The sequence below is a fragment of the Malania oleifera genome, chromosome 13 (assembly GCF_029873635.1).
Source record: "Malania oleifera isolate guangnan ecotype guangnan chromosome 13, ASM2987363v1, whole genome shotgun sequence".
In the NCBI taxonomy this organism is placed as follows: Eukaryota; Viridiplantae; Streptophyta; class Magnoliopsida; order Santalales; family Ximeniaceae; genus Malania; species Malania oleifera.
The window spans coordinates 68,664,477-68,692,163 of record NC_080429.1 but is presented as its reverse complement, the minus strand read 5'-3'; the positions used below and the strand labels follow the sequence as shown (position 1 = coordinate 68,692,163).

General features: G+C 35.7%; 2 protein-coding genes across 5 annotated transcripts in view; one reads left to right on the top strand and one right to left on the bottom strand.

The window, feature by feature from the left end:
* Positions 1-1,617, top strand: part of LOC131146785 (surfeit locus protein 1) — a 39,688-nt gene extending 38,071 nt beyond the window's left edge. Inside the window, exon 6 of the mRNA XM_058096571.1 lies at positions 956-1,617. Coding sequence (XP_057952554.1) covers positions 956-1,025 — 70 coding nt within the window. The 3' untranslated portion in view covers positions 1,026-1,617. The remainder of the gene's footprint in view (positions 1-955) is intronic.
* Positions 1,618-3,434: 1,817 nt separating this feature from the next.
* The window catches only part of LOC131146540 (uncharacterized), a 41,583-nt gene continuing 17,330 nt past the window's right edge, over positions 3,435-27,687 (bottom strand). The window contains exons 3-11 of one of the 4 annotated variants that reach the window (XM_058096185.1): positions 24,583-24,825; positions 23,755-23,904; positions 21,862-23,384; positions 20,508-20,581; positions 20,283-20,364; positions 20,088-20,207; positions 19,816-19,916; positions 16,237-16,394; positions 3,435-3,887 (exon numbers count right to left, since the gene is read on the bottom strand). In XM_058096185.1, coding sequence (XP_057952168.1) covers positions 3,639-3,887; positions 16,237-16,394; positions 19,816-19,916; positions 20,088-20,207; positions 20,283-20,364; positions 20,508-20,581; positions 21,862-23,384; positions 23,755-23,904; positions 24,583-24,825 — 2,700 coding nt within the window. In that variant the 3' untranslated portion in view covers positions 3,435-3,638. Of the gene's footprint in view, positions 3,888-16,236; positions 16,395-19,815; positions 19,917-20,087; positions 20,208-20,282; positions 20,365-20,507; positions 20,582-21,861; positions 23,385-23,754; positions 23,905-24,582; positions 24,826-27,687 lie in introns of those variants that run through there. The other 3 variants (XM_058096186.1, XM_058096187.1, XR_009134395.1) reach the window with 3 other exon arrangements.

The following is a 27,687-nucleotide window of genomic DNA, read 5'->3' as shown; positions in this document are numbered from 1 at the left end:
CTTGAGCTAATGAGGTTTACATTTACAATAGAAGTTGAAGATGATCATTTTTATCAGAGGCTGAGCACCCTTGAACAGATTGTAGCTGAAACCTGGCCAGTTCAGTTGATTGTGCAAGATAAGAAAGGTCTGGATGTGAAATACCACAAGGTAAAGAGATATTCAGTTCAAATTTCAAGAAAGGAAGACCTGGAAGAGGAGCTTAGTTGGGCAAAGAAATCATTAGCTGCATTCATCTTGTGTGTGTGCGCGTGTGTTTGTTTGGAAGAGGTGCTTGGTACTAAAATTTTTTATGGTTTGAAGATATAGATGACATATTATTAGATCTAAAATTTTCAGGAATAATATTTTGCTTGGTGCCTTCCTTCTGGAAAAAATTATTTGGAAGGTGGAAGTTCCCTCTTAAGATCATGATGTTCACTTGGACTTCGGCCCATAACAATAACAACTACTAGAAGGCCTCCCAGGACAGTTATCCCTGATGTTTATGTGATGTGTTATTCTAGTCACCAAACAAATCGGCATCTTTTTCTCTCTCTTAGGTATGGAATAATTTGTTTCATATTTTTGCTGAGAGATTGGTTTCCCAATAAAGAGTAGATTTTCTTTGTAAATAAGTTTTTTGCTTATTGAGGTAGCGCTGGTCATAAGCAAGATCTTCTGGCAATGCATCTGGTTTTACCATTCTTCAGGTGCTGATGAAGGATCTTCAAGATATCAGGTTACATGTGCATCTTTTCTTTAACAGTTTCTTTGGACCTTTAGCTTCAAGAAATTTGTGGGATTCTTTTACTTTCCAAGAGATTGGAGTGCTGTTCTCACTGTTGTTTTTTACTTATTTTTCTGGAGGATTTTTTGTTCTCCTTCTGTATTCTTTTTCTTCCTTAATATTGTTTTATTTTAAAAGTATGTCATACCTACTCAAAAGCTGCTGGTGTCCGTTTGTTATGAACAGGTATTCTCTTTCTGCTGCGGTAACATATATGGCTTTCAAGAGATTAATGCCAAAAAAGAGCAGGAGATAGCAACCCTCAACTATAGGAGGTTCAGCTTTTACTGATCCACTCTTTGAATAACATACAGAAATTTTGTTAAACAATTCTTTGCATAATGCTAATTTCTGTTGAGCTGGAAGCTGTCCCTCAGATCTTTGCTTCTCCTATGGGTACAATCATTAGGGAAAATTAGCTGCTACATGAACAGAAATATGGGAAAATTATTTGGGCAGACAGTCTGTTTCATCAGTTTTATCATTAGAGGTACTACTGTTTGAAGCAATTTTGTATCGTGTTCATCATCTTTTACTTCCCTTGAAGACAAATAGAGGTTGTGGGAAAGAACAGGTATCGCAACGGCGCCACAATAGTCCCCAGTTTGTCGTAATGATTTTTTCTTTGGTAGTTTCATTTCTTATTTCCTTGGCACATACAGAAAAGGATATTGTTCTATTTTTTTTTTTGTTTCTCTTCTGAGGAAAAAACAATTTTTTCCTTTATTTTTTTGTTTTGGCTCGTGGAGTGTTGGACAATATGGTTGCCCTTTTGGGAGGCTGTTATATATTCCAAACATATCCTATATAATAAATTAGAAAATATATATATTGTTTTAGTTATTCAATTAGACCAATAATTTGTTCTTGGAGTAGATAACAACTATCATTTTATCATGTGTATTTTTTTATTTTTCAATGAATTTAAATCTCAATGGAAATATCTTGTAGTGAGTGGTAGGTTTTAGTTATTCAATTAGACCAATAATTTGTTCTCGGAGTAGATAACAACTATCATTTTATCATGTGTATTTTTTTATTTTTCAATGAATTTAAATCTCAATGGAAATATCTTGTAGTGAGTGGTAGGCCCTGGTTGTTTGCTGTTCCAAGAATTATTGTTGGGCAGTCAAAAACATTATAGTAATTTCAAAAGAAGGGGAAAAAACGAAAAATAGATCCGTTGAATTTCAAGTATTCAATTTTACCACTAAAATGTGAAGGCATCCTGGATCTTTTTTCAGTTTTTCATGATTGTTTTATTTTCTCCAACATTTTCATAAAAATTTGGAAGTTTGATTTGTGTTACCCATGATTTAATCTTTATATCTATTATATAGTACAAATTTAGGAAAGAACTAAAGTCTTATATTTGGGACATTTTTAATATTATGTAGTTATAGATAATTTACATGAATATTGCAAAAAATTAATATTACAAATAGATATTACTTGAGAAAATTACTATAATAAAAAAAAAAATAACACGTTGTCTTTCACATCCAAGAGAGGGTGCAACTATCTTCCTTGAATTGCATTGAAGAGAAAAATGTTTTCTTTTAGCCATTGCTATTTATGTACTTTTCACTAAAACACACAGGGAGTGCCATCAATGATCAATTAAAGACCTCAAGGGAACAAGAAGGTGGAATAATTGCATTTTAACATAAAATAAATCTGATAACTTGATTTCTACTCTATTAATGGACTGAAAACAGATTTCTGAACGCATTGATTTTCAAAAGATCTATTTTAAATTTTCCTTGAGTCATGACGAATGCCATAATTCGGGTGTCCAATTCTCCTAGTTTATCGCAAGTGGTAAGCTATTCAAAATATTTTGAGATATATTGGCACCAAAAAAAAAAATAAAAAATTGAAGTTAAACAAGTTGGTGCTAAAACAAAAGCCTTTCCCTTGCCTCACCAGTTAGCACCAGTATTTATTGCCTTATTTCATTATTTTAGGCTATTTTGTAAATTGCTGCAATAACAAAGGAAGACGAGGCAATGTAGTGCAACAAAATGAAACATAACAAAGTATGCATATTCCTGTATTATGTTGGGTGAGAAATCCCAACTAACACAGAATCCATTGCAACCCAAAAACTATTCACATCTCTCATATCACCACCCTGACTAGATTTTTTGCCCTTGGCCCTTGCTGCTGAATAAGAATTATTCTACTATGAACTTGCAAACAAACTGAGTAAAGAGACATTCCTGTTCTATGTTTCAGTCGGAGAAAATTTAAATATGATTGCAGCTTTACCTTATTTAAGTATTTCCCAAACAGATGCTACATTATCTTCCAAAACTCAACACGGCATGGAACAAACTGGTATACCCTTCGCCGCATGATCATTACTATGTTTGAATCTTCTCTAGCAAGACAAATTAAAATTTGGTTCTTTTTTTATGGCATGGCATCAGTATTGCATCAATACTGCAAATTATTATTATTATTATTATTATTATTATTATTATTCAAGAACATTTTAGGAAAATAAGAAAACTTACACAAATTTCTTATTTGTTCTGATACCACTAAGAATTCATATTTGCTCTGATACCACTACTAAGAAAGTCTTTCAAATTGGCCAAATAAATAAATAAATAAAGAGAGGGGGCAAGGGGACCAACAAACGGAACGAGAGCAGCAGCAATGTCAATAAAAAAAAAAAATGATTGGGTCTGGCAATTTCATTTGTTGCTTTATACTGTACAAATTGTACATAAGGAAAATTAGATGCTAGAAGAAACAAATCAAAGAATACAAATATTCTATTTACTGGCCACACTAAAACAGGCAAACAGGGTGGACACACCATATCAAAAGAATATAATGAATGAATATGGGCAAAAAAGTTCTATGATATACACCTTACAAGCAAAGGAGACATGGCTGTTCCTGCATGAATTGCCTTCAATAACATCAAAAACTTGAGTAGACTCTCCTCAGAGGACCACCTCAGTTTCCATGTCAAAGAGCCTGAGGCCACTTTTTGGTTATCAAGTCCAGCAACATCCTTAAACATCTGAGTGTTAGCTGTACAGCAGAACTCTGACCGAGCACATTCAAGAGCCAGTGTCACAGAGCAACCCTCGATCTCAATAACCTGTAAATAAACTTTCCTTCAGGATCATGAAGTTCGTCAAAGCTTCAATGAGCACACTACCATATGTGCAAGCTGTGAGAAATTGTACTCAGCAAAAACTAGCCACTATATATATTTTTCAGAAGCATAATAAGACTTCCTAATATTGTGCTGGATCGCATTTCTACAAAGAAATTACAATTGAATCATCACCAAAATTAAGAGATGGTCAGTTTTCTTCCAACAACTCTCTGATTAAAAGAGAGTGATCAGCCAATAAAAAGAAAGAAAAAAGGAACAAAAGGGTCAAGAGTGGAATTCACATCTATCATGTCTTATCAGGAAAACGGATCGAGTGGATAAAAATATAGCACTGCCAACTGCCAATACGAAGTTAATAATGCTTCAAAGCTCAGTCAAAGAAAATTGTTATAACAAAATTCGTTGGGTTTGGTGAACATGCTTTGATTCTGACCAATTTTTTGGCTGTAGCATTGTCAACTGCCAATGTGAAGTTAATAATGCTTCAAAGTTCAGTCAAAGAAAATTGTACAGGCATACTAACAGAGGAACACCACTTCAGCTGCCATAGTAGGCTTAGACACTGAAAAATTGGCCAGAAATCAAAACATGTTCACCAAACCCAACAATATTTTTTTTCTTTAATAACAATTTTCTTTGACTGAACTTTGAAGCATTATTAACTTCGCATTGGCAGTTGGCAGTTGGCAGAAAGCATATGATAGGATACCTAGGGAAGTTCTATGGTGGGTTTTAGAAAAAAAAGGTATATGTAGTAGGTATACCGATGTCATTAAGGACATGTACGATGATGACTAGTGTAAGGACTATAGATGGAGAAACCAGAGAATTTCCAATCACCATAAGTGTACATCAAGGATCTACTTTGAGTCCTTATCTTTTAGCTTTAGTGATGGACCAATTGACTAAGAATATTCAAAAGGAGGTTTCATGGTGCATGTTGTTTGCAGACGATATTGTATTAATTGACGAAACTAGGGATGGAGTAGAGGCTGAGTTAGAATTGTGGAGAGAAGCTTTGGAATCTAGAGACTTTAGGATAAGTAGAAATAAGACAGAATATATGAAACGTAATTTTAGTAATGATAGGAGGAATATTGGAGACAAAATTAAACTTGATGATGAAAAAATAAATAGCACTTGTAGATTTCGATACCTTGGATCTATTATGCAAGCTGAAGGATAAATTGAAGATGATGTAATGCATAGAGTTAAAGCAAGTTGGGTAAAATGGATAAGTGTTTCAAGTGTGCTATATGATCGTAGAATACCCTTAAAATTGAAAGGAAGGTTTTATAGGACAGCTATAAGACCAGCTATGCTATATGGATCGGAATGTTGGGCGACAAAGAAGCATAATATCCAAAAAGTAAAAGTTGTCGAGATGAGAATGCTTAAATGGATGAGTGGTATAATATTGAAAGATAAATTAAGGAATGAACATATTCGTGATAAGTTAGGTGTAACTCTGATAGAAGATAAGATAAGGGAGGGGCAACTCAAATGGTATGGACACTTACAACGTAGGCCACATAGTGCACTTGTGAGGAAGAGTGACTTAGTTACTATGGGGGGCAGTAAAATGGGTAGGGGTAGACCTAGAATAACTTGGGAGGAGATAGAGAGTAAAGATTTAATATCCTTGAATCTATCAAAAGAAATGGTCCATGATCGCATAAATTGGCGGAAAATGATTCATATAGCCGACCCCACTTAGTGGGACTAAGGCTTAGTGTTGTTGGTGTTTTTCAAACCCAATGATATTTTAATCCAAATATATGATAAATCAGTACATATTGAAAGAAATTGTAATTCATTGTGAGAATTTCAGAATCCTAAAAATTGCAGCTGCCAGCTAGGATTTTACCTAATACAGCAACAATATTTTGAGTTTTTCTGTGAGAGATTGATTTTTCTGTGTCAGAGCCTGGAAATTGTGTATACATTCCCAAGTATTTCCAAAAATAGCCAGGGTTCATCATCACGAAAGATCTAGAGATGCACTAAGAAATCTATCCATTGACATTAACCAACACAACGAAAACACAAAAACATAAAAAAAGGGGAAATTGTTGTTGGCCCTTCCACACTATTATTTTGAGTGATCTATCTCGCTCACTTCTAACCTTTGCCATGTTTAGTTCTTTCTAGCCATTTTGGCTTGCACCTGGCAAAACTTCGACATTTTGTTTGCATTATATATGTTGGCTTGGTTGTTTGCAACTTAGTAGTTTAGAATTCATATTAGTTGCAAAAATTGATTTAGTTTTCCTTGGCATTCAACCATTCCAATTCACTTTTTGCTCTTTTGCACAACCACCAGGAAGAATAATGAACCCCCCACCCCCACCCCACACACGCGCAATTGAAACCCCAAATATTGATGCTCAAACTTTATTTTTCCAATTAATTACTTTGTAAGATTCTCCCCTATAAAAGAAACTTCATGAATAATTCAACATGCCTTGAAATTACTATGTAAGCTCAAGGATGGGAGACGACCACTAATTCCATATTTCATCAGCACACATCCTCTAGACTAGTTTATGTAGCTCCTAATAAGGTGATTTACACCCCTAGAAACTCGTAGATCTGTTTAGGCTAGCCAACCTATCAAGTGAGCTTGAGAGTCTAAGTACAACCAAAAACTAAAAATTCAATTTGAATGAAACTATAAGGGTCTCCATTCATAGAAATTTCAATTTAGAATTTGCGATTTCAATTTAAAAAAAAAAAAAGAAATGAAAACTTAATATATATTTTGGAGCTTGGAGTTCAGACCTTGGATTTAGATTTCTATGAATTTAAATAAAATGCAATACAAAATTGCAATGACTTTAACAAAGATGGTTGTGATTTAGAACCAAAGTAAATGTCAAATAGTTCAGTTTTGTTTGGGTTTTAGTTTCCTAGTAATATTTGTGCACCCCTACTAAGATCCCAATTGTGATTGCCAAGGTCTCTCTTCATAATCATTATTTATTTTTATTTTTTTCACTATAAACAAATAAAATTATAAGGAAAAAGAAAAAAAATATACAGAGAGGTGGATAAGGCATTCTCCTAGCCAACAAGAAAAATGAAAAAAAGAAAAAAAAATCAAAGTGACACAAGAAAGACTAATGAGAACTTTAGACGCTTATATTGTAGATATAGTTTTAGAAATTAGGATTCACATTTTAGCTGGGAAAAACTGTTTATTTTAGAATTTTAGTTAATTTAAGGTTATTTTATGCATTTTAAGTACTTTGAGGTTATCTTGTAATTATTTGTTTTTGTTGTAATACTAGAGGTACAAGTACTTTGTTTATTGTGTTAGACAGTTATTATATTTTGAATTCAGAACTGGATTTCTATCCTCTTCCTCTCTCTCTCTCTCTCATGCAGCCCTCTCCCTCTGGACGCATTCCCCATCACTGCTGTTTCTTCTTTCTCTTCCTTAATCTTCTTCCCTATCCGTTTCTCTCTTAATTCTCTCTCTTCCCTTTTTATGTTCCTGTGCAGCAATCAACAACCTACTCCAAACCAACAAAGTAGGAGCAACAGAGCCCTCGAAATTTTCTAGCAAATAATCAAAACTGACAAATGCATAAACCATCCTTAGGACTAGATACAAATAAATTTTTGAAAAACCAACACTAGAACCCCAAATGACTTTCCTCTGCTTCCCAAAGCCGACAAAGACATAAACATACAAAAAGTAAAGGAAACTAAAAGTTGACTTATAACACCAAATAAATTACTTAAAATACCATATAGAAAGTGGCAATATAAGAACAGATGCTACAAGTCTTCCCACTCTAAAAACAAAGTGTGTACACCTGAAAAGTTCTTTATTTGTTTTTCTCCTCTAAAGTAAATCATTACTATTGATCCTATTAAGAACTGCAATCCAAGTAAAAGCTTTATGTTCGAGGAATATTAGATTTCTGTATAAAAGCAAGCAAGAGAAACAGAAGAATAGCAGGAACATCAGTCAAATGAATGAAAAAAGAATTGCAAGAGAAGTTCCCAGAAGAATCTGAAACTCAATAATTGCTCCCCAAAGAACACCAAAAAGACCCAACTGATTCAACAAAAGCACTGAATTATCGTTTTCCCTCTCTTTCAAAATGCTAGGAAATAGATAATCCATGACACCTCACTCCCCCTATATAAGAAATTGGATTAAAAGGAGTAGGCAAATGAAAAAACATAGAAAAGCTCAAAACACGAGCAATCCCATGTGTGTGTATTATTTTATTCATTTCAAAAACTACTTTAATTAGTTTGTAAAGTCGTAAGATTTCCTAATTCTTCAAAAAATGATTTTGACAAACCTTGGTCTACTGTTTTGGATAATAATTGGAAAAGGCCTACTATCTTTCGCACCTTATCTGATAAGATAATAAAAATTATATTGGTCTTAAAATATTGTCAAAGGAAATTAATTTTTTTCATTTTTTATTAATTAGGATAATCAACATAAACAAATCATTGATCGATCATATTAAATGCACAGGTATATCAATCATATAAATTGTCATGTGATAAACAAATTAACAAAACAGAATAGATTATGCAGGTAATGCAATGTACACAAATAATCTATTAGACACACAATACATGCAATTAGTCATAGAAGATCCATTATTTTATTAAAATCTAAAAATTTAATAAACATATTGTTAGATTAGCACATTACCTAAAAGCTTAAGCACTTAGGTTGTGGGCCAACAATGTATATCAAGCTTTAACACTCCCCCGCACGTGCAGCCCGACAGCACATGGAGAGACAAATAAATGATAAATAATACCACAAAATAAAAGCAGACGACAAGAGTAGAACCCAGGACCTCCTGGTAACTAGAACTCTGATACCATATTAGATTACCACATTACCTAAAAGCTTACGCTGTTAGGTTGTGGACCAACAATGTATATCAAGCTTTAACACACATAGCAAAGTACACACTAATCTCTAAGGTGAATAATTCAAATAATTATACAAGTACCATCATTTTACTAGCTATCAAAATTTCATAAATATATATACCAATTTTTTCATCAACTTGCATAGTTGTTTTTATAAGTAAATTTGGTTCCTATAAACAATTGTGCATCCTGGTCATCCTAAAAGGAAATGGGATAGAATGAGAAAAGGCTTAAACAAATTAAAAATAGTTTTAATGCAAGTTATATGATGGGACGATTTGGAAAATATTGCAAGAAAATGGGAAAACCGAATTTGGTGGAAAATTATGTTATTTATCAAGACTCAAATGTTAGGTCTTGCCTAAAGAGTTCAAGGATTTCGTTTTTCTTGTGCATTTTCAATTTTTAAGTTCAAAGGTATTCTGGTAATTTTGGGTCACAGAATCATAGTGGTGGACCAAAGCTGTTGGATTTTGCTCTCAGGTCGGTTGTTTTATTTGGGTTAGTTTTAGTGAGTCTAGAAGTTCTTGATAAATCCAAATGTTTGTTGACTTTTTCTTCAAGTTTTACTTGGTCACCAAGGAAAGGACTCCATATAAAGGGGCATATAATCTCTTTTAAAAGCAACGAAGTGAGCAAGAAAGTCCCCAGTTTTGTTCCATTCCTAGAGGGCGATATTATCATTAGCATGTTTGACTGGAACATAGCTGTGATTCTGTGTCTGCAGCAAGAACAGTTGCGTAACCAACTAACCCGATTCCAATCACCTGACCAAAAACTTATAAACCTAAGCATTAATTCCATAGGAATAGTGCTGTTAGTAAAAGACCCTGCATCAGTCTTGTAACAGTTCTGCGGCAGCTCTGCAGTGGTCACTATGTAGCCGTAACAATCTACAGATATTGGGGCTGTGATTTTTAATGCCACAAATTTAATGGTTTAGAGCAGCATCTGGAACCCCAAAACTCTGCTACATAATGTTATGACTGCTATTTGAGACAATACTTTTACAGTGGTGCTTGCAGTATCTCCAACGTCATGTTCCTTCTAACCAAGGGAATATGATGGATGACTTCACTTGGGCTGCTTGTACGACACACTCAGTTCAGGCATAGGCTGAGGAAGTTTGGAATTTTATTTCAATTTATAAAATCTATCTGTTTTGGGAATTCCAACTTTTTTAGAAGTTATCTAGTGAACATTGGCAATGTAAGACATAAGTCACATAACTGCTGCAGGGTAATATAATAGTTTATGTGCTAATGTAATTTGAATCCAGAATCCCCACTTGTCTCCCCCTCTCTTGTCGACTATTCTTGCTCTCTCTGATTCTTCCTTCTTTGTCTTCTCTCTTTCTTCCTTAGCTGTCCTCTTCCCTTGCCGTCCTATATCACATACTAAAATGCCTTTCTAGGTGGTGGGGAGAAGGGGAGATATTCTCTATTTGAAGCAAAACACGCACCTCTATCAGTGAACAAGGTTCTCACTGTTTGGGCACGCAACACCACAGATATTACTGAAAATAAATGTGGTACGGCAGGGTAAAGCAAGACAACTCAATCAAAAAAGAATCAGATACTGAAATCAGATTTTAATAAGTATTTTGTGGTTTTGTAAGGCTGGAAGTTAAGACTTGGGGTTATCAAAAAAAGGGCTGGTTGGCTCACTAAATCTGGGCCTTTGATTAGGCTTCTGATGGGTGAAACTTAGCAAGAAACTTGGAGAACAAGGAAATGATAGCTATGCTAAAATGTAGGGCTCTTAGGTTCTAAGGTTGTGAATATGGATTTGGGAGACTGGCTTCAAACTAGGCTTTTGTCATTGGAGAAATTGAGGAAATAGGGATGGAATCCTATCTAAAATATGAAAAGAATTGAAAAAGAAAAGTAGAGGAGGATGGAACCTATCCACCTCTCATTTCTGAGTCATCCACCACGCAAATGATGGCCAACAGAAAGCACCGATCCCTGAAAATTCTCACCAATCATCCCAGAAAATTCTCTCTATTCATCTCTTCATCTACTAGAAATTAAAACATGACCACCTTTTATAGAGACTTAATAACCAATCATACTAGAACTCAACTCGCTTGGGTGAGAAAGAACTTCAAAAACCAACCAATAACTAACTTCCAAACAAATAATTTGACAACATCACTAAAGATTCTTTAATAATAATCCAAAATAACAAGCAAAAAAATTAGGAAATTACAACTAAGCCCCTGAAGATAATAAAGTTGCAATCTACCAATCCGCTGCTCTGGGAACACCAAAATAAAGTGAAGCTTTTAAACTTGCTTTTAATGTTCCATTATTTTGTGCATCATAGTGTTAGCACAGTAAGACCCAACAAAGCATCGAAACTATGCTGGGCAGCTGGAAAGCTACGCTGCACAAGTATTGGCCCACTTGGACGCCAGGCTGGTTATTGCCAAAATTGCCTTAGTAAACCACTGCCCATCCAGTCCACAGCCAGACCCCAACACGCCAGCATTTTTTTAATGCACTGTTAAGGCTTGATTTACATTGTTGGCCCACAACATAGCTTAAGCTTTTAGGTAACGTAGTAATCTAAAATGATATCAGAGCTAAGGAGGTACTGGGTTCTAGTATTGTTACCCGCATTTATTGTGTGGTGTTCAGAAAATTATTGTACTTCCTGTAATGGGTGTTATTGGCTGTGTATTTTTCTTCCCACGTGCTGTCAGGCTCCACGTGCAGGGGAGTGTTAAGGCTCGATATACATTCTTGGCCCACAACCTAATAGCTTAAGCTTTTAGGTAAAGTGTTAACCTATCACACATTTTTACCAGTTAGCTCAACCCTCAAACTTGGTGTCAATCCAGGTTCAAAGGTGGTGAGCTAACTGGAGAAGCCTAAAGAGTGAGAGCCCAGCTGAGCTTCCCACAAAATAGGGACGATACCACGGTGATGGAGAACCACCAATGGAGAAACTTAGATGTTTATTTTGTTGCTAGGTTTCTATATTTTAGTTTGGGAAAAAACTCTTGTTATTTAATAAGTTAAGTTAATTTAGGTTTATTTGGTACGTTTAAGTACCTTGGAGTTCTTTTGTAATTCCTTGTTTTGTTGGGGCTTTTATGTAAATGCATTTGTGGTGGCATAAGTGCTGGACATGTAAGTTAGTGTACGGTTAATCATTTTGAAATCAGAACTGCTGCTGTTTCCCTCTCTGTCTCTCTCCCACAGGATCCCCTTTCTGCCTCTTCTTCTTTTTCTTCTTCTCCTACTTCCCTTCTCTTCTTCTGTTCTCTCCCCTAATTCTCTCAGTTCTCTCTCTACCTCTGAATTCTGATACTTGTCCTACATCAAATTGGCATCAGAGCAAACCACGATCACCTTCCAGAAATTATAGTCATTCCAGTGGACTCAAACTCTAAGATCCAGGCACCATTTTACAACACCCCTCCACCATCAGAATTAGAACCCTCCAAAAACACCTCCCCTGCAATTTCACCTTCACCCGACAAGGGGTGTGGCCCCACCACAACAATGTTCTCCAGCTGAACCCCCTTTGTAATCCCAGATCTGACAGTGTTTACTTGACACACCACCACAACCTTCAACCCCCGAGCCCCAGACCTACCTCAAGCCAGAATTTCATTGCTGGAGGATCCCTGGCAGCAGCCCACATGCCGGCCGTGCGTGTGAGGGAATTGCTGCGCTTCTCTATTTTACAGACTCATGAGAAATTGCCTCCAGCCATGATATTTTCCATTTTCTCCTGATATTTTGAAGTTTTTTAATTGAAAACTGAATTATCAAGTTTGGTTCACATTTCTAAGAATCAATTCAGCTTAATCTTGGACTATCAGAGCAAATCTCGAGATTGAGGCTCAGCTGCCATGTTTTGAGATTTACTGCAACAAGTTGGTTTTCCTCTGTGATATTTTGATATTGATTTGAAAAAATTCATTTTGATTGCTCAGAACATTATTTTGACAGATAAATTCAATGTGCCAGCACCCTTTTCCAGGTTTACAATTGGAGATTGGTTGGAGCATTTGTGAGAAATTGAAGAGTAATATTTGAATAATCTCTCAAAAGCTACAAAGTCAGCGCATGGACCTTTTGGTAATGTTGTATGAACTCACAGTACTTTGGCTCCACAAAAATTGATTTGATGTTATTTATTTGGTCCTCGTTTGAATCTGCATTGGTCCATATTTGTTCTCCAGTCAAAAAAGAAAAATGATGAGTCGGTTCAACATATCTAGTACCCACCTGGTTGGAAAATCTCAACAATTTGTAAAACCTAAATGTCCTTATTTTGTTCATTCTTTCCTAGATTGGTTGAATGACATGGACAATTATTTTAACTGGATAGTCTGACCATCTAAGTATGTACTTAGCTAGTTAGCAAATTAATATTGGCTTGAAAGGGGCAAAAATTGTCTTGGAGAACCACCTGTAACCAAATGATCTAAAATGAAATATATCTTAAGAGAGACACATGCCCCCCATTCTCATAGGGAGCAATTACTGGTCCAACTGTGTAGTTTTAGGTAACTTTATTCTAGTCTCACCAATTATTACCTTGAATTTAGAAATCTCATTAATCGGTGTGCTGTTAATAAGGAACCTAAAACAGTAATTTTGTTCAAGCAAGAGTTGAGGAATAAAATCAAAAGGTATATAAATGTTCAAAAACATACTACTACTCTATCCGAGGCTTACCATATGGTGTTGGAAGCTAAGAGATTTCCCCAGCTACCAACCATAACACCACTTTCTGTTTTAAAGAATTGAATCAATATAGATCAATTTCTCCATGGTCACAAGGTATTCCTAGATCCTCCCAAGATGGTTCAAGAAAAAACTCAATTTTTTTAGGATAAACAATCAAATATCAGAAATACCAATGCAAATTGTTGCATAATTGAATATCATGACTACATAAATGATTTGAATATAACTAGTGCACAATTTTTTGATTCTTCTGTGCACATGAGTCATGAATCTTTTCAAAATGAGGTCGTAAACTGTCTTTAGTGACCCTAAACACTGTTGGAGCCTCTAGGCCAGAGATGGACCTTGACTTGTCACTAAACTTGGTTGTTAAGACTTGCAATGAACATCAAGATGAGTTGCCAACCACTAAAAACAGATATGTTTGTCAATGACCTTGCTTTTCAAGCTCAATTTTCCATTTCTAACCCGAAGAGTGAGGAACAATTTGTTGCACCGGAGTTTGTTGAAAATTCTTTAATCATGGAACCTATTGTTGAAATCCCCTTGAGATGATTTCTCCTCAATCCAATAAACTTGTGCCACCATCCCTTGCATCTTCTCCCTCCACATCTTCTTTAACCAAATCAGATGAAACACTGTCCATCATTCTGGAATATGGACCAAATACATATTTGCTTGAGCTACCAATAGATTTGGATATTAAATTGATTTCTTGTTTGGAGGGCTTGCTACTTAATCAGAGGGCATTGCAGCCTTCTCTAGTACTTGCAGTTGAAGGATCTTCTTCCCTTACCTTATTCTAATTCTGTCCCCTAATTCTATCAATTCTTTCTCTACCTCTGAATTCTAATATTTGCCCTACATCACATGGTTTGCACACTTCTTTTTTCTTTTTCTTTTTTTTGGGGATCAAAATTAAATCCCACTGATGCTTTAATGGCAACTCCACCAGACAGCACAACATTCAACACATCAGATTCTTAATTGAAGTGAAGCAGATTCAGATGAAAATCTTTCTAATGAGATTGTAAAATCATTTAGAAATCTAGCAGCAATTGGCGTGGGGAGTGTTTAGTTCAAGTGAAACTTCAACAGCTAAAATTTTATTTCTATTTAGCTTAAGTTGAAATTTTAAACTTCTAACATGGGACGTGAACAAAAAATAGAACATTTTTTCACATACTAGAGTAGTTGCCACAATCTCGTACAGATTCTGCAAACCAAAAGATCCCCTTCTAAACCTCACGACTGTACCCAATCATTCAGCTGTCAGTTATATTTCAGTCTTCACACATCCACTACTTGAAATATTATTACTTTTTTAATTGTTGATAAGCACCAAAAGTTCAAATTTTTACTTTTATTTTTTTTAGTCCTTCCCTTAAACAACATAAAGCTCATTTTTTATTCATATTTCCAGACTCACTCTCTTACTTTTCATTTGTTTAGGGAAAGCATACACATGAAATATAATATTTTTTAATGTCAAAATTTTTTAAATGTATTTTACTATGTTGCTTGTTGTTTGTATATCAATATATGCACGCAAGTCATTTAGAATTGATTTTCAAATCTCGATTTGACAACTATGGTCAGAGGCAACAAGAGATGGGCAGTAAGTTGTCACTGGAAATTCCCCTCTCCAATGGTGTTCAGACTAGTACTATATTTTAATACAGTTTATTACATAAGAAATATATATATATCTAACCCTTTTACAAGATTTTTTTTTTTTTCATGAGTCAATGAAAGCTAATTGAAGTTTTCCCTTTCCCCATCTAATCCTTCAACGAATCAATGAGCAAGAAAGCTCCACTGAATCATTCAAGTGATAAAATTATATCATGGTTCAAAAGAAACTCATTTTGCATTAACTTGGGAAATTGGTTTTTGCATTGTTTCTGGTCTATTCCTGTTCTGGTTGCTTCACTTAAAACTATATCATAAACAAATATTTCATGCCATGGCAGCTTTTCTGAACAAGCACACGATCATCATGGACAATTTACTTCTCATCTACTGCTCCTGTGCTAGTCACAAGACTCAAAAGTCACAAGTCCATTGTAGTGATGTTTTTAAGTCGATACAATGCTCTCATTCCTTCCTTCTTGAAGCTGATCACAGTCCACGTCACATGGTTTCAGTTTTCCCAAGTCACTAAAGTTTACAAGAAAGCCTATCTTTCCTTTATCTTGACATTTTCACAAATCATCTAAGTGAGAAAGGTAGATATCTCTCAATTTTATAGCCTGATCTTTCGATAAATCTGTTTCAAATATTAGAAAGGAGGCTAAATCATTTACCCAGACTTCCAAGATATAACTTTATTGTCTGTTTCATTCTCATATAGACACAAAATGCATCATCAATCAATTCCATAATTCTACATTTGAGAATTTCAAAACTGTTTAATTTGAAACACTGAACGTCACAGGGAGAACAGCTTCATATTGACTTAAAGATCTAATGATGAAAAACCGTCAATTTATTGACATAAAGACAATTTTAGAACTTTACCCAACATAAACTTTTTGCAACCATACAAGAGACAGTAGAAATCCGTTTGACATTTGGTGGATGGCTAGCAACAAATATAATAACTGCCTTCTTTTTCCAACCAGGGGGAGGGGGGTGTTGTGATCTGGAATTTTCTCTTGGATATACCAAATCTAAACAAGAGTTTCAGTAAATAAAGAAATTACCATCTCAGATACATCAGTGATGGAGCAACATGAATCGAGCAAGAAATATGGAGAGGAAGATGTATGCAGTGAAAGAGAGTCTAGTTGCTTGAAGTCCTCAATACACAGAGCCAAATCAACCCCAATAACAAACAGCGATCTTGAAAGCCATGATTTCTCTGCCCAGTCAAAAAATAATATAAATTTTCAAAGAATCATCATACATATATAACAAATAGTCCCAAACAACATTTATGATACATGAACTTTCAACAGATAGTTCAGTGCCTCATTTTTTAATTATTCAGAACTTATCACAGGAAACTAAGCGCAAGCTGTCCAGGAATCCCTGAATTTCAATTGGTGTTTTTTATTAACAAAATGAACTTGGTACATCTTCTGTAGCCCCAAATCATTCTTAAGTCATAATCAAAATAAACTTTCACATAGTTATGTCTATAGTACTGTGGGCACTAAACAGTAATATACCATAAACAGGTACTATTTGTTCAAAAAAAAGTGGGAAGGTGCCATCAAAAGCAAGAATTGAATATCATTGATGTAATATTAGAGAGAACTTGTGCTTTGTGACATTTTATGTAACAGTAAGTTGACTCAATTTACTTGCCATCAATAAATTAATACCAATTGGAGTCCTTCCAACTATATAGTGCTTAGGTTCAATTTCGGGTTAAAACAACAACAACCAAACCTTAAGTCCGACTAAGTGGGGCTGAGTACATGAATCCTTCTACACCAATGTGCATGATCTTGGGCAATATCTTCTTAAATGAAGGGGGTTCTTAAATACTTGCTAAATAATTCCAAGTCATTCTAGGTTTAACCCCACTCCTACTACCTCTAACATTAACTCTCCTCCTCACTAGTGCATTAAGTGGCCTAAGTTGCTCGTGCCAAACCATCTCAACTGCCCCTCCCTTATCTTCTATAGGTGCTATGCCTAACTTGTCACGAATATGTTCATTCCTTCATTTATCCTTTAGAGTTATACAACTCATCCACCTTGGCATTCTCATTTCGGCAGCTTTTGTTTCTTGGATATGTTGTTTCTTAATTATCCAATATTTTGATCTAGATACAATAGCTGCTATTATAGCCATCTATAGAACTTATCCTTTTAATTTTAAGGTTTTCTATAATCACACAACATCCCCAACGCACTTATCCATGTTACCCAAGCTTTAAATATATTTATAACATCTCCTAAAATTTCACCTACTGCTTGCGTAATAGATCCAAGTTATTGAAACCTACTAGTGCTATTAGTTTTTTAACCATCAAGTGTAAGTTTTTCAATGATTCCTCCTACCATGACTAAAATTACATTTCACATATTCTACCTTATTTCTAAATAACTTAAAATCTCTAGATTCTAAAGATCTCTCCATCATTCTAACCTAAATTCTACTACACCTCTGTTTCACTGATCAAGACAATATCATATGCAAGCAACATACACCATTGTACCTTATTTTGGATACTCCTAATAAACTCAATAATCACTAATGCAAAAGGACATGAACTCAAAGCAGAACCTTTGTGTACACCAATTATTATCCATTGGAGTCATACATGATAGGAGCATTCGAGAAGAAAAAATTTCCGAAGATGCTTCTACTTTAGATCACCCATCCCCAAAAGAGTGTAATATCAACGTGCAATTCTACCTAGTACATGTCCTCATCCTACGATCCATGTTGTACACAGGGTCGGAGCTGACTGTTTCTTGCTTGACCATTGCAGGGGCTGGGGACATGGCTATTAGACTACTTTTTTTTTTTTTTTTCTCTCTTTTGGGGTGGGTGGAGGAAATTCAATGTTGGCCTAACAGGCTTAATCTCATTTTGATGATAACAAACTAAGAATACTAATTGTGCTTTCAAGTTAAATTTCAGGTATTATATTTCTCACAAGCACAATGGATAAACCTGGTAAAGACTAACTAAAGCTCAACTTAAATTCACAAGTCATGAAGAATACAAGCTCATTGAAGTATTGATCAAGCTTGGACAACGTTAAAGCAATACTACATGATGACTTACGATTTACATGTTTTTTAATATTCTTAGTCTTATTTAAGTACTCTTAAACTTCAAATTTGTTTATGAGGCTCTCAGGAATAAACATTGGACTTGAGAGTAAGAGACCTATTTAAAAATCTGGAAAATATTTTTATAAAGTCCAAAATTCTTTTCAAAGTAAATACAAACAAATGTTGGAATCAAAATATGGAAAAACACTGAGTTACATAGTGTTCAGGCGACTGAAGTGCTAATGCCAGTGTAAAAAGAAATGAGAACAGGGTCAAGCAACTGAACTCACGAGTTCAGGTGACTGAACTACTACTGCCAGTTCTGGAGCGCTTATTTTAAATAGTTCAGGCGACTGAACGTATGGTTTAGGCGACTGAAGTCTGTGTTTTAAACTTATGAACTGCACTGATTTCTTTCCAAAATTACAAGATATGGTTTCCAAACTTGGGGAAAACGATAATATTTCTTTCTAAACTATATAAGAGTTATTATATTCGCATTTGGGCTCCAATACATATCACGATTATACATTCTTCTTGAAAAGCTGCTGTGTGAAATCCTTGAGCCCTAATCTATTTTTCTGATTTCTTCTTCTGAAATCTCATTCATACAAATCAGAAAACCTTTAGATTTCTTATTGAGCTTCACTGCAAATTGTTGTTTATAGTATATAGCGATTTTATTATCGTACAAAATCTGCTCTTCTGTGAGAGTAATTTACTTGTACGAACAATTGATTTGCTGTTTTGCAATCAGATAACTCGGGGATAGAGTTGTTGCCCAGCAAGAGGGCGTTATTGCTAGAGAGGGGTCTCCATCTTCCAACGGAGAGAAGCTGCTCCACCTATTGAACGGAGTAGGTAAGGAAAATCCTCACAGCAAATTGCTTGAGGCAAGGACGTAGGCGGGAAGCCGAGCCTTGTAAAAAATCCGTGTGTTCAATCTTCTTTCCCTAACTCTCTTTAATTCTGCACTTATAAACTGCTGTGTATGTTTAAATTTATTGGGAAAATCTGATTGAATGCTGAGTTTGGATTTGGATCACTTTGATTAATTACATCGGATTGTGAATGCTTTGTATGGTTTAAATTTCTGATTGGATATCAGTTAATTGCTGAAACTCTGAATTTAATCTGGTTGGCTGAGGTAAAATTGTTGTAGTTGTTTGATTGTTCAAGTATAAGAAGAATACTCACATGATTAACATTATTAACATTATACTTGTTCATTGTTGGAATTTAGAATTCATTGTTGAACTTGCTGAAGGTAAAATTCAGATTGAGTTTTTAAATACAATATATATACCTAGGATGCTTATTGGTATAGCAAGTCGCTGATTAGTTGATTGTGTGGTGATTGAGATTGCAATTAAAATTGTTATAAAGGTTTAAAATAAGTCAAGCTTCCACGTAATAAATTTTAAATACCCAATTCACCCCCCTCTTGGGATTACACCGTACTTTCATTCAGGACATAAACTGGGCCATTTAAAAAATAAATATAACAAACAAACAATTAGGAACAAAAAATCCAGGTAATGACATACCTCTGTTGGACCAAAAATGCACCAAAGAATATTGGAACATGCTCATTCTCAAACCTCCACAAATCAGTTTTTCAAACAACTCAACCTGAACTTGCTCCAAACTGCACTAATTCCATAATCCCAGTCCACCATAACATGGGAAACAAATTATGATTAGATTACAGCACATTTTGATTGCAAATGAAGATACAGGGTAAAAAAATTCCTTCAAAAGCACAACACCAATATCAGCTTCAAATTTCAATGCAAGGATACAGAATTTTATAGCTTACCTCCTCAAAACACATTTATCACTTGATGAATCAGAGACTTGCAACGTACACAGCAATTCCCTTGACTTCTCAATACCTCTAGTTATAAACAGGTATGTTGCACCGCCCGCAATGTACACCCTGTTGAATCCATAGAGAATGACACATAGATAATGAGGAAGTTTGTTCTTACTAGGAGTACCAGAAACAACTAACCTCACAACCTGAAGTCCTAGAGCAATCAAAACCTCTCGAACTTCTTCCACCTTGTGGCAATCCATTGCTTTTAGTGCAATTCCTGAAAATAGCCAGCAAATTGAACTGCAGTTGTCAAAACAGATTGAAAATAAACAGAAAACATACACCAAGGAAACTGCATTAACCAAGCAAGGAATGAAAGGTATGCCTCCTGTATTAGTTTCATACCACAGCAAACCTAACCTGACCCATCAAGTGTGGCATCAATGAGTAGCACATACAACTTCTGTTCACTGCTAACTAACACAGCCACTTCTCTGCACACAGAAAAAGGAGAGCAGGGGACAGATGGCAAGGATATTAAATCATGAGAATCCTTTAGATAGAATCAAAATATTACTAGCTAGGTATTCCTCGAAAATTCTTTAAGTTTAGAGGAGACAGATCTAACAATAAATTCAAAAATGATTTAAAAAAAGTTATGGGAATAAAATATTGTGGATAAAATTGAACTCAAAGGAATCGGCGTGCGTGGGGTCCAGAAAGGGAGCAGGGTCTATTGTACACAGCCTTACCTTGAAAATTTGCAAGAGACTGTTTCCATGCCTCGAACTTATATTCAAAATGTCAAAATGATACCACAAAAAATGAGGGCTCAAGTGGACTCTGTTTACTGATCTCATGAAACAGTCGTCGTTCAGTGGGATGAAAACCAGAGGGCAAGGAAGGAAATCTATAGAGTTGAATTTAAACAAAAGGGTAAAAGACATCGACCTCCCGTGAGGTTTGACAAAAAGATGCGGACCTCCCCTAATGTTTCAAAAACCAATGGACTTCCCCTAAAATCTCAAACTTGCATAAACCTCCCCTAGCATTTGATTCTTGGGACATTTATACCCCTTAAAAAGCTTGTCGTTTTGGCAAATATAAGAAGAGGCATGTATCTTTGTGGCAAAACTCCACGGAGGTCTCTGAAATTTTTAAAACCTCAAGGGAGATCTCTAGGATTTTCAAAACCTCAAGGGATGTATGCGTCTTTTCGCCAAATTGCAATGGAGGAGTACAGTTGAAGAAAATAATAGGCCAATCCATAAAAGGATGGATAAGCAACGTCAAATAGAGCAAAGCTAGATTAAGCATGCTTCCAGCACAACTTTATCTGAAAGGATTACAAAGAATGAAAAATAATAACAATTTCATGCTAAAATGAAACAAAAAGAAGTATCCCCATCGCTATATAGCTTTTAAAGAACTAAAGAATACAGCATAAAGGTAGAGAGAAAGAGAAGACCATGAAGAATGGAAATAAGACATTCATATAAATGTTTTGCGAAAAGAAAATTCTCACAATACTACAAAGAGACAACCTAAACGAGGCTGAATGGATAAAAAAGAAGCACAATGAACAACAAAAGTCACGAAACAGGCTGAACTCTACAAGGCAAAGTACTAAAAGAATCAGCTCCTCTAAGCCCCATCAATAATGGTTTTGGGACTTATTACCATAACAGGATAGCATTTCCTGTGGAGTGGAAAGAAAGTTTTACCCACTAAATCTTGTGTCTTCCAGTAATCATAAGGATGACAAAATATTTACCTTTCTTTGCACTTAGATTCCAGTTCAAGTATACATCCACAACACATGTACTGTGTACAAGTCTCATGAACTCGGGAATCTGCAAGATTTGTGTTGAAATAGTCCTCAATGAAATCATCAATCTCAAGTGAGGATTGTTTTACCCCAGAAAGGATTTCATGAGTATCATGACTACATGAACCTGCGATTGCATCTGCCTGTGTTCGTTTTTCATCGTGAATAACAGCGAAATCACTGGCATCAAAAATTTGTTTTCTTGGCTCATATTTTTCATTATATCTTGAAACATTTAAATTCCCACTAACATTTTGGGATGTTTCAGTCTTGCTAATTATATTATTCTCCTCCGACAGTAAAATAACTCTTCTTTTAGGCCTCCACCTACATTTTTTTTTCTCCGTCCAATTACTCCCTAGGTTCACAGACACAGAGTGAGCAACTTCAGCACCACCACCACCACCACCAGGAGGAAAATCATTGCTGCACAACTGCATGGAGTGGTCTAGTTTCAGAAGTTTTGGACTGCTTGAGGCTTGCACATCATGAGAATTTAAAAAACCTCTACCATTTGATCTTTCCTCTGCAGCATCATTTCTTTGGTCATAATATGCGTCCTCGAAAGGACTTACATGCAAGCATCCATCCACCCTACTAGTCAGAACATCTTCAGTTATTAATGTCTCACATTCACAGAGATCATCGTCACTATCACTAGTATTACTATCAGATGATCTCACTGAAAAAGACTCAGCAGATAGCTGCAGTATTTCTTCCACCAAGTTGTGACGACGTTGTAAAATATCCTCTTGGTAGTGGGGTGGTGAACCAGGACAGCCAGAGGATGAATGAGACTCCATAATATCATCAATCACAGTCATCGATGTGATGCCAACATTGGCACCCATTCCGTGTCCTCGGACAATAACAGCATCGGGATTAGAGTTCTTAGATTCCACAGAGATGCAATTAACCCCTTCAAGTCTATTAGATTTCAAATGCTCCTGATTCAGATCCATTCTCTGTGAGAGTAAGACAGGATTATTGGAGGCATCCCCCAGTGAGCCTGCTTCACCAACTTGATCAAAAAACTGGTGGATGCATAAACCAACAGACACATCTGCAAAAGAGTTTTCAGATTCTAAAATGTTTGTGCTGCTCTCATCTCCTGAAGCGTGAATACCATCTGAGACGAATTTTGAGCTTTCACCAAAATTCCTCTTTGTAGTTGTGTCTTTTATATAATTTTTTTCACAACTTAAACTAGCTCCATCATATTTACTGCTGTCCAAGAAATTCTCAGACACCGGATCCATCCACTCCTTAAACTCCCGTAACCAAAGAACAGAACGCTCTTTCTTCATGAGTTCAACCCTATTCATCAAATCAGCAATTTCAGCTTCATCATCGGAAATGACTTTCTCCCCTCCACTTCGAATCTCATTATCACACGAGACTGACTCATGGTCAGAACAGATATATGGGCCTTGCTCACTCTCAATACAAACAAGACGCGATAGCTTCTTCTGCCAAAAAAATGCATAACTTTTATTAATAAAATGTAAAGGTTAGAAATACAAAAGGCTACATATAGAACACTTTCTAACTTAGATTAGGTAATGTATTTAACAAGATGCTATAAAATTTGGAGAAAAATTACACACTGCCACAAGATTTGAAAATTGTTTCTATATGCCCCTAGATTTTATGTATCTAACATGACATCCTCTCTCATTATGTCAACTTGTTCGCTGACAGAGATTCAATGGGCAAATGTCATATTTGAAATCAGGGGAGCAAATGCAGTTTTTTGCCCATACTTATGGGCTCATCAAACAATTTCCCACCTTAAAAACAGTTTATAGAACCTTCCTGTCAACATCATAAATCACCTACCCTTTTTATGTTGATGCTCCCCTCTGCTTCAGCATCATCCTGTGCAGGAGAATAAAATCCGAAACTGGCAGGACGTTTCTGCCTGCTGGCAATTATAATTTGCCTTTTCCAAAACTCTCTCATGCTTATTCCCTTTTCATCTAATCTCAACTGATCAGTCACAGAACAAAAAGAAAAATATGAGTAGGACTTAGAAGTTTGGAATGCATTAGATGAGGCCATCTGATATATCTTTTTTGGATAGGAAAAAAACAACATTTATAAAGAAAGAGGAGAAATACAAATACTTATCCTCCTAATAATAAAAAAAAAAATTTACTTCAAAGGCACTCTCAAATCACATTGCAAGTCACCTCAAAGAAATACCCCTAGAAAAACCATCAAGTATAGGAATACAACTCTATCCCAAGGCAAAGGAGGACTGAACTTATCAATAAGTCATCTCATTTTGTGCAATTCACTACACCCAGAGAATACCAAACCAGGCATACCTCCACAAAAAAATATGTTTGTTCTTACTTCTCCCAAACCCACAAAAGTCAAATCCCATGAAAACCTACCACATTAGCTGGACGCGCCAACACCTAAACAAGAACACTGACCAACTTACTAGGGAGGTATCTAAGAAAATAATACCTGCAACTTTTTATTTAAAAAAAGTATAGAAAACAGTAATTATTTTACAAATATGTAAAAACACAGAACAACACATTATGCCACTTGAGATCCATGAGTATAGACAAAAATAAATAAACATATAAATAAACATGAAACTAAGAGTTCATGGCCCAACATATGTTCCAAAAGCTTATATAAACCATTACTTACTTTATGTGGATGGGTGAAGAAGCTGAATACTTGTGCCCGATACCATCGAGCACAACATAAGGGATTTCCTTCCAACCATAAACACTGTATAGACGGAAGGTCCTTAAGAATCTCTAATTCTGAAAACTTGGAAATAACATTGTAGGAAAGATCGAGCCCTTCAAGCGACTTCAAATTTTGAATCCCATGCAATGTAGCTAAAGCATTGTTCCTCAAAACAAGTTTAACAATATGACAGGAGACCTGCATAGTCCAACAACACTGGTGCATGGGTCCAACGCTAATTCCTAAGTCAAAAATTAAGAACCAAAACAAATTACTTTAGTGCACTAACTACAAAACATGGAAGAATCAGTTGTGTTGGGCATTTGCCTCAAAATAAAACCATCTGAGTTTTTGTCAAAAAATTGATTTTGGAAAAATATGAGTTGTTCATCCTTGAAATTGAAGCTGCTTCAGCCAACAAATGGAGAGTAAAGGAGGCAAGTTCAGTTCTGAAAACATAGACCTTTATCTCCGCATAATGCTGGCAGAAAACTCCTTGTCTTACGTCAAATATATTCAGATCATTCCCTTTATCTAAAAAATAATCATCTAATCTCATATGTGACATGCATGTTTTTTTTTTTCTAAAGCTATCTTCTACATGTGACTTCGGACTAATGACGTCCAGTCTCACCGGTATCCTCTCCCACATTGAGCCAACAATTTGCTAACCCTTTGCCTTTGATTCCAAAAGCAGAGAGAGATTAGTTAACCAGAATAAAAGGCCTTGGCATTGCTTATTCAGCGTCTGTATTGGTCTAATGATGAAGAACGGTAGGGTCTTGGTAACTACATGTCCAAGAACATTGCACTTGGAAAGTGATGTGGCAAGGCTTTGACATAAAATGATTAAAAGAAAGTTCAGCTTGCAGGTGAATGGATGCTAATGTTGAAACTATGATTAGTAATGAGAGTCATTGGAAATTCCTTTCACATATCGCTCTCTTGTTCTTTGGCCATATTAAATGTAAAATGATGCCTATCAGGCACGTTTTTGGGAAGATATGTGCATAGGGATGCTTCCTTGTTCTTTTCCTTGAGTTTTTTATATTACTTAACTGCATGTTGTACACATTTACACATTTCTTCCTTCGTGGTTTTTGAAGGGATGGTGTTTCTTGAAATTTGCATTCTCATAGAAATCTAAATTATCACAAGGCTGGTGAGATTTTCTTGCTTAATTAATCTGATTCTTTCCTGCCATCATTTAAAAGGAATTCTCTAGCCTAGACTCTGGATGGCTCTGGGATTTTTTCTTGAAAATCCTTTTTCCCCATGTGATTCATTCATCTTCTTTTTCAGTTGCTAATCATATTTAGAGAACTAGGGTCCCTTCCATAGTCTAGGCCTTTTAAGATTGACAATCCTTAATAAAGTTAATAACAACATTCTATTACAGATTAGCCAGCCTCACAAGACCGTATCTCCATATGTTTGGGTGATGTGTTTTAATAGTGGTGAGACATTCTCACGAACTGTTCCACTGCTCTACAGTCTAAAGGTTATCGGAAGGTTATCTGCCTTGTTGGAGAGAATTGGGTGTGAAGGACTTATGATGCTATTGTGGATGTGCTATTTTGTAATGCACATTTTTAAAGAGATTTTTTGCCATTACGATTGCTTTGGATAGAATTTGGTGTTGCTTTGACTTTTCTCTGTTGGTTGTTTCAAAGGAGTGTCTTTGTTCAACGTTAGTGGCTGGCTTTTTTACTAGTTTGATGTGTTCCGTTTTCTCTTTTCCATTTCTTTTGTTTTCTTTGTCTGGTTAGTAGTTGTTCTCACCTTCTCTTTCTCTCCTCTCATAAAAAATTCCTTCATCTATTAAGATAAAAATCCTTCCCATATTAAACCTTGGAAGGCAAGAAATCTTGCCAATAAGGATCTTAAACACTCAAAGAGGACTAAAGCTACAACTTTTGTTTGAAGTAGTTGAACAAGTCAAAAGTTTAGGCAGTCCAAATCATCAAATGTACATAGTCCAAGTCATAGTAATTAATCCTGGACAAACCAGGCCAATTGGAACAATGATCCGTGGCCTGGCCTATTGACCTACAGAATTCATAGTTTCATAAAATGGTGCCAGTTCGTGCAATCATAACGATCATAGTCATTTTAGATGTTCCATTGCAATTTTCTTCCCCATATAACAGAATACAAAAACGATTTATCCCCTGTTTTGAAACTTTGGTAAGCCATAACTGATACCAAGTTCAAGTATAGATGATACTAAATCTTTTAATTCTCTCTGAACCTTCTTCTTTTCCTCTCATAAGTTTTAAGACGGATCCCCACCCTCACCTCTTGCCCCGTAGGACTCACTAGTTTCAAACTCAAGTCATCAAGGAGCTTTTGCAGGTCTCTATATTCTCTCTCACTCCCAACCCCCTCTCTCCTAAGACTAAAACCAGAAGCATCTCCCTCAAAAAGACTCCCCCTTTGGCATAAAACATCAGAGGTACGAACAGAATGAATAGGAAAGAGAATGACACCTCCAAGAGAACATTTGTCTCATCAGTATTCTCCACCCAAGAAGAAATGCCCATAGTATCCACTGGATTAGAATTATGCACAAGGACAAGGGAAATGGCCAAATATCCCTTAGCAATCAACTCTTTCATCTGTTTATCAATGTACTTAGAAAGGTCTTCACCCACTTGAGCAGCCTCAGAGATCATGTTTGGGCACACTTCCTCAAGCTGTTCTTATTCCTGCAAGAAGGCATCATCTAGAAGCACAAGTTCCTCAGAATCAGTATCAAAATCATCCCCTGGTAACTGCAACAGAGTGTCCTCCCCTACCGAAACAGAGTCTGCTCTCAACTGGTCAACCAACAAGCCTTTCTCGGATTCACACATCCATGTCATCTCATCTTTAGAATCAAAAGACAAAGCATCCTCTGATCAACAAAATCCATTGCCCTTGATTTGCCCCAGAGATCAGATAAAGAGCAGAGAAAGCATTATTAACAGAACTGTTTGTTTCAGTAGGGATAATTGAGTCTTTCTCCAATATGTTTTCGGTCCTTCTCGAAGGGAAGAGCATTCTTCCTTCTGCTCGGGA